At 36.7% G+C, this 6932-nt stretch overlaps 3 protein-coding genes across 3 annotated transcripts; 2 read left to right on the top strand and 1 right to left on the bottom strand.

Moving 5' to 3' along the window:
* Positions 1-421: 421 nt before the first annotated feature.
* LOC110847986 (UDP-glucuronosyltransferase 2B15) lies at positions 422-3548 on the top strand. The gene is made up of 6 exons (XM_022095065.2): positions 422-1001; positions 1076-1791; positions 2344-2575; positions 2713-2758; positions 2919-3092; positions 3171-3548. The coding sequence occupies exons 1-6, from the start codon at positions 872-874 to the stop codon at positions 3451-3453; spliced, it is 1581 nt and encodes a 526-aa protein (XP_021950757.1). The 5' UTR covers positions 422-871; the 3' UTR covers positions 3454-3548.
* Positions 3549-3832: 284 nt separating this feature from the next.
* Positions 3833-5857, top strand: LOC110847985 (UDP-glucuronosyltransferase 1-8). Its single transcript, XM_022095064.2, has 4 exons — positions 3833-4696; positions 4785-5010; positions 5082-5301; positions 5371-5857. The coding sequence occupies exons 1-4, from the start codon at positions 3851-3853 to the stop codon at positions 5684-5686; spliced, it is 1608 nt and encodes a 535-aa protein (XP_021950756.1). The 5' UTR covers positions 3833-3850; the 3' UTR covers positions 5687-5857.
* On the bottom strand, positions 5699-6924 carry LOC110847988. The gene is made up of 4 exons (XM_022095070.2): positions 6656-6924; positions 6418-6572; positions 6148-6316; positions 5699-6074 (listed from the first exon to the last, which is right to left on the bottom strand). The coding sequence occupies exons 1-4, from the start codon at positions 6711-6713 to the stop codon at positions 5953-5955; spliced, it is 504 nt and encodes a 167-aa protein (XP_021950762.1). The 5' UTR covers positions 6714-6924; the 3' UTR covers positions 5699-5952.
* Positions 6925-6932: the final 8 nt, after the last annotated feature.

The raw sequence follows: 6932 nt of genomic DNA, 5'->3' as shown, positions 1-6932 counted from the left end.
TATGATGGGCATAATTTATTTCTTGCAAAACCGGGTGGAAAGACACTGGCAGAAGAATCTATTCATAATGTGGTATACTAAAATATGCATTGCTCAATTAGTCGAAAACTAGTAATAAGCATTCTACGGAGCCAATTTAAATTATTATTGGTAATGCAGGTCATGGATTCGTCTAGGATTGCTAAAATTCGGTCTTTACCAGGGTATTCTGTATTAGAATACAAGAAGGAGGATATTGCTCCTGATGTTCGAGCTCTACTATTGGCGACGGCTATTTGGCTGGTATATCGGCCATTATTTTCTCAACTTGGTGTCTTTCATAGAATATTGAATTGATTTTTAATTTTGTTTGTAATAATTTAGGAAATGATCGAGCGAAAGAAACCCAGGTGGCGAAGGGATTTGACCAGATCTTAATTACAGGAATTTGTAAATGAAACTAATCAAAATACTTATTACTTGTTAGCGATAAGTTATCAAACAAGAAAACTAAATGAAGCACAGCTTTTTTTATTTTCCTATATTACGTAAACCAGTAGACATTGGTGCCCATATTTGATCTTCTTAACTTAGGATTAATTGTACTCAGGTACATATGTATTACTTGAGCACATAAATGTCTGCATATGATCAAGTGTTTTATTGACTATCCCAACCAGCAAACATTAACGATAAGCTTATCAAGCCTGTTCTTTGTTTGTTTCCAATCCAAACGTTCCCAATAACACTTAACATGTTTTGAATAAAATAAAGTACTTTGTTCCGTCCAGTCGTTGGGTCACGTTGATTCCACCCGATTATCTACATAATTTTAGTAAGCTCCTGAGTCTGCTCACTGCAAGACATACAATTAGCACGCTCTAAAAACTTCATGATGAGGTCAAAAACCATGCTGGCATCTTTTTTGGCGATCTTGGTGACTAGCTCTTGTGTAGATTTTACAAACGGAGAAAATATTCTATTTTTCTGGGCAGTTTCAGGCTATAGCCATCGAATTACAGGTATAATTATAACTTAATTGGTTGGAAATTATTTTGTATGTAACCGCAACCGACAGAAAAAATTGTCTTTACAGTGTGGCCGCTAGTGGAGGCTTTAGTGGAGCGGGGTCATAACGTGACATTCTTCTCGCCTCTCCCGTCTAAAAATCCTAATCCGAAAGTCCATGAAATGGTTGTCGAGAACCTTCTACGAGATGCAGTTGTTGGCGTGGATTTTGTTGGGGCGAGAGTCGCTGGTGGTGCTTCTGCCATAGCCAATATATGGTCCACGTATTTTGAGTTTGCAATAAAAAGCTGTCAAGTAATTGTACAAAGTCAGGAGCTTGTGGATTGGATCAATAACTCAAAATACGATCTAGTAATTATGAATGGAATGTTCAATGATTGTGCATACAGTTTGGTACATAAATTCCAAGCGCCCCACATTATTTACGGAACAACCCACACGTTTGGTTGGTGGTCAGAGTCATTCGGTTATCCAGACGAAAATTTTCCCGAATTTCAATACCACTTTCCAGAGAACATGAACTTCTTTCAAAGTGTTCGGAACGCCGTGCAACCTTTGTATTGGCAATGGAGTCGCCTTTATTATATGTTCCCAAAGTTGGAGAAAATTCTTCGGGATGGTCTCAATATGCCAGACATGCCATCATTTGCAGATATCGAGCGTAATGTTAGCCTGGTTTTCATGAATACACATTTTTCTGAAGAATACGCACGATCCCTGCCCCCACTTTTTGTTCAGATTGGAGGAATGCATTGCACTGATAAAATAAAACCGCTTGCAGAGGTATAAGTCAAAATCTTATTTATTCTCATGTAAGTAGATGATGTAATAAGTAATGCAATCAGGGTTTGGAAAATCACATTGCAATGTGACTTTACGTGATTTCTGTGAAACATGTGATTTATGGGCTTTCTGTGATTACGGGTCAAAGCGGAACAACTTTTTGATGTATGTTTTAGAACATATATCAACTAGGTTTATACACGGATTCAGCATAAAATTCTGACCATTTTCATATTCGAGTCGATGTTTTCTGAATATTTAACATACATACAAATCAAATGCAAAATGCAACTTTGTCTTAATCGGCTCAGGTCACACAGCAAAATGCAGAATTTCAGAATTTCAGGCTAATTTCAAATATCAAGTTAGTTCGTTCTGAAATGTATTTATTTAAGGAAGTTGTTTCGCGTCCTGCTTGTATTTGATATTAAATCAGAAATCACAATTGGCGAATAAATCAGAGGGTGTGAAAATCACATTTAAGCAACAAAGTGTGATTACCATAGTTCAAAGCCTGAGTGTAATGTTTGAATACTTGTATTTTCTTCACAGGATATTGAGACATTTATCAACCTTTCGGATACAGGATTTATCTATTTTAGTTTTGGAACATTTGCAAATGTTACAAACCTGCCACAGCAAATTGTTTCGTCAATTTTTTATGCCATGGGAAATACAACAACGGTTCAGTTCCTGGTAAAGTGGAGTGATGATTCTATTACAGGGATGATTTTACCAAGAAATATTAAGCTGGTGAAATGGATATCTCAACAAGACGTGCTAGGTGACCACTTTATTTATCTATACATTTTCTCCACAGTTATGGAGGACGAAATTTTTCCTCAATAGCGTGTTATTCCGAGGGACACGTAAAAAGAGCAAAAATTGTTCACCCACTATAAATTACATACATTTTTTTAGCTCACCCAAAGATTCGGGCATTTATTTCTCACGGAGGATTGTTAGGGTATGTTTAAATATTATCCGTTATACCTCTTCGGCAGCTAATAATGTATTTATTTTTGGTGAACCACAATTCAGTGTATGACAAAATGTCAAAATTTAAGCTAGATATATGCATACATAGAATTTATTACTTATTTGAGAGCCTTTATCTTGCATTGTAGGACGCAGGAGGCTGTGTACCATGGGGTGCCGACAATTATAATTCCTCTATTCGCTGAGCAAGACTACAACGCTGAAAGGATCCAAATGCGAAAGAGGGGTGTGATGATTGATATTGGTAATCTGACGCAAGATAATCTTATGAGTGCAATCCGAGAAATTTTGGGAAACAATTTGTAAGTTATTATTTATCACTTCCCTAGGAATGAACATTATTTATTTATTTAGTGAAAAAATTTTAAATTTCTTTCCAGGTATGCTGAAAATATTAGGAAAGTTTCCAAATTATTCAGAGATCGGCCAATGAAGCCGGTAGATACAGCGTTATGGTGGGTCGAATATGTCATGCGCCACAAAGATGCTAGGCATTTGCAACCCATCGGACTAAAAAGGAGCTGGTTGGAACGAAGGATGCTAGATATTTGGTTATTCCTTGTCGGGTGTGGAATCATAGGCTTAATTATTATATTGACTCTTTTAAGAAAAATCCATAAACTTGTATTTAGGACTGATACTGCTAAATCTAAAAAAGACTAAGTTATTTAGGCTTCCCGAAATAAAATGTTTGAATATGTTTGACTAATCCAAAGTCGGGTTATAATTTTGCTTAAATAAATGACTGATCCAACCGATTCTCTGGTCACTTCAGAGTTATGCACATAATAAAATAGATACATAGAAATGCACATGGACTGATCCAATCAAAAACTATCGACCAATGCCAACCACTTGCATATTATGTAGACTGGAAAAAAAGGATTACGTGACTACATAAAGCATACACCTGTTTTACATATGTACTTACGTACGGATTGTATAACCAGTTCATAATTTTTAAAATCAGTATTGCAATGTAACCTTGAGCTAAAGACGATGACCAACCTCAATGAGAATTTCAGGTAGACAAGATCGTGCATGTAGTCATTGCTTGAATATGCTTGCCATAAGCATGAGGTTGAAACTGCTACTTCAAATAATTTTCTTAGCTCAATCTCTGAATTATGGCGAGGGAAAGAATATTTTTTTCTACGGGGGGGTGTCTGGGATTAGCCACAGAATTTCGGTGTGGCCTCTTGTTGAAAAATTAGCAGACAAGGGTCACAATGTAACGTTTTTCTCACCCTTTCCACCAAAAGTTCCAAACCACAAAGTCCATGAAATAATTCCTGAAAATTTTCTTCAAAAAATGGGACTGACAGTCGATTTTCTTGGAGCCAGACTTGAAGCAGGTGCACCTGCCATCAGCAAGATTTGGAACGGCTACATTGATTTCTCCATAAATAGTTGCGAAGTGGTAATGCAAGACGCAAAGTTAGTTGAATGGATCAAGAGTTCTTCGTACGATTTGGTCTTTGTAAACGGTTTTTTTAACGATTGTGGACTCGCGTTGTCACATTACTTCAAGGCTCCACACATCATTTTCGGAACTGTAACCTATCTCGGGTGGTGGTCAGAAAGCTATGGGTTTGCAGATGAAAATCTGCCAGAGCTTCAATACCATTTGCCCAGTAATATGAATTTTTTTGAGAGAGCATTCAACCTCTTGAGACCCTTGCACTGGCATTATAATCGACTTAACAAAGTGTTCCCAAGGATAGAAGCTGCAGTCAGCAAGGGGCTGAATTTAACTGACCTTCCACCTCTTCATGAAATTGAACGTAACGTGGCGTTCATCTTTGTAAATGCTCATCACACGACGGACTATCCGCGTTCGACTCCTCCTCTGATAGTGGAAGTGGGAGGGATTCATTTAACGGAGACAACTCGACCTCTTTCCAAGGTAAATATGCAAATGCAAGTTTTATTTAGTATAAAAATAAATTAGATCGCCAAATCCCTTACATTTTAAATGTCATAAATGTCTGTAGGACCTGATGGACTTTATTGATGCAGGAAAGAAAGGCTTCATCTACTTCAGTTTCGGGACATTTGCTAAACCGGAAACCCTGCCTGTAATTTATAAAGATATGTTTTTCGAATCAATGCGAACATTCAAAGACATTCAATTTATTGTAAAATGGAATGAAGAAAGTGTGCCTAATTTGCCCAAAAATGTAAAAATTGCTCAGTGGGTTTCCCAACAAGATATTTTAGGCGAGTACTTTTATCATTGCAACGTTATTTAAAACATCCGAGTAAATTATGAATTTGCTATATATGTAAAGCTCATCCAAAAATCCATGCATTTATCTCGCACGGCGGACTACTTGGAAACCAAGAAGCTGTGTATCATGGGGTTCCTTTGATTTTGATTCCTCTGTTTGGAGACCAAGATTTTAATGCGGACAGGACTAGCGAACAAGGAAGGGGCATCGTACTTGAAATCATGACCATGACACAAAGAAAGTTGGAAGACGCGATAATGGAAATTACCACCAATCCAAAGTATGACAATGCAATATACTAACTATGATATTATTACGCAATGCAAAATAATTTTAACCCGTAATCCAGGTATAAGGCAAACGCCAAACACACCTCGAAATTGTTTAGAGACAAAAAGTCGAAACCGTTGGAGGATGCAATTTGGTGGACAGATTATGTTTTACGTCACGGAGGAAACACTGCCCATCTGAAACCGGTAGGAATGTCTCGAACGTGGTACGAAAGACGTCAGCTCGATGTATGGTCCTTTTTTCTTTTCATGGTAATGGCAACCCTCTTAATGCTGACGGGTCTTGTGGGTGGATTGTTATATATGATTAGCCGCATGCTGGCTATGGTGAGAACTCAACCAGAAAAAAAAGTTGCCAACAAGAAGAAAAAGTAAATAAGGCTTGAATTTGTTTATGTCATATATATTAAATATTACTATTATTGAAAAAAAATTGACAAGTATTATGGAACAATGATTGTCAAATGAGTTAGTCTATTGCATAGTAAAATACAATATCAAAAGATAAAAGAAAATATAATAAAAGCACCAAGTTTCTAACTTGAATTATCAGTCTTGCTTCTTGACAATATGGTCATGGTTCAGGTAAGTATGTAGATAAAGCGGATTAAGATGATTGATTTGTGAATGGTAACCCCTGCTCATGTTTCAATCAGTGTGGAATATTGGTTGAATTTAAGGCCCCTGCAAATTCCTACCGCCATTACGACAAAAGCGACCAAGAACATCGACATCCAAAAGACATTCCAGCCCGAGATGGTCTCTGTAATTAATTATTATTAATTATATAATTAGTACCGAGAAAAGGAATGGAATTATGTAGATAGGTTAAATACCTAAAACATGAATGTCGAATACGGCCTCACTTATGGTGATATTATTTGCTGGGTCATACGCCAAGCAGTAAAATTCATTAATGATTTCATAATCTATTTTAGTGAAATTCATTTTGATTTCTGCCCCATTTTTTGTGTCCACGTGGATAGTGGCATTCCCAAAAAATTCCTAGCATTAAAACAATAGTTTGCAATCAATTATGGATCTTGTTTGCTGTTTAGTTTAACATTTGCTGTGCAAATTAAGTAAACTTATTGTTAAGTATATACCTTTCGCTCTTCACCTAGGGCCCATTTTAAAGAGAGCTGCAAGGGAGACCCTTCAGTAGTACATCGTAGAATGTGGGTGTCCTCAAGGCTGTTCATGGTCCAGAAAACATGCACCGTCTTGTTCCCAGAGGTCACTTTGTACTCTGTATCTGCAGCTAAAGAAAAATCATTTTACAATCAAATTAAATTATTTCATAATCCAAAGTAGGCCTACCAAAATGTTCTAATTTTTTCTTACCCACGAGTAAACCACCTGTTACACATATTATGAATGAGTAAATAAGTAGGTTCTTCATCCTAGTATTTGAAAAAAATGTACGCTTTTTATGAGATATGCTAACTTCAACTTTAAACAATTACAAAATGCAGACAAAGGAAAATATTAATATGCCCGACAGCTGAATGAAATTATATAAAAGAGTGAAGGTGGTGGAAGGATGATCTACTGACTGAGGACTGCACACAAACACGAATTTGCCATCAAAGGCTGGTATGAAATTCATACTATGAATGTG

This window comes from Folsomia candida, unplaced genomic scaffold (genome assembly GCF_002217175.1).
Source record: "Folsomia candida strain VU population unplaced genomic scaffold, ASM221717v1 Fcan01_Sc003, whole genome shotgun sequence".
Taxonomy (NCBI): domain Eukaryota; kingdom Metazoa; phylum Arthropoda; class Collembola; order Entomobryomorpha; family Isotomidae; genus Folsomia; species Folsomia candida.
Note: the sequence above shows the minus strand (reverse complement) of the source record. Positions and strands in the feature narration are given on the sequence as shown.

Coding starts and splice junctions, on each gene's coding strand:
- LOC110847986 (XM_022095065.2), top strand. CDS start 872: ATGATGAGGTCAAAAACCATGCTGGCATCTTTTTTGGCGATCTTGGTG. Junction 1,792..2,343: donor AAATAAAACCGCTTGCAGAG/GTATAAGTCAAA, acceptor TTTTCTTCACAG/GATATTGAGACATTTATCAA. Junction 2,759..2,918: donor TCTCACGGAGGATTGTTAGG/GTATGTTTAAAT, acceptor CTTGCATTGTAG/GACGCAGGAGGCTGTGTACC.
- LOC110847988 (XM_022095070.2), bottom strand. CDS start 6,713: ATGAAGAACCTACTTATTTACTCATTCATAATATGTGTAACAGGTGGT. Junction 6,317..6,417: donor CCCTAGGTGAAGAGCGAAAG/GTATATACTTAA, acceptor TTTTAATGCTAG/GAATTTTTTGGGAATGCCAC. Junction 6,075..6,147: donor ATTCGACATTCATGTTTTAG/GTATTTAACCTA, acceptor AATTAATTACAG/AGACCATCTCGGGCTGGAAT.
- LOC110847985 (XM_022095064.2), top strand. CDS start 3,851: ATGCTTGCCATAAGCATGAGGTTGAAACTGCTACTTCAAATAATTTTC. Junction 5,011..5,081: donor TTCCCAACAAGATATTTTAG/GCGAGTACTTTT, acceptor ATATATGTAAAG/CTCATCCAAAAATCCATGCA. Junction 5,302..5,370: donor GAAATTACCACCAATCCAAA/GTATGACAATGC, acceptor CCCGTAATCCAG/GTATAAGGCAAACGCCAAAC.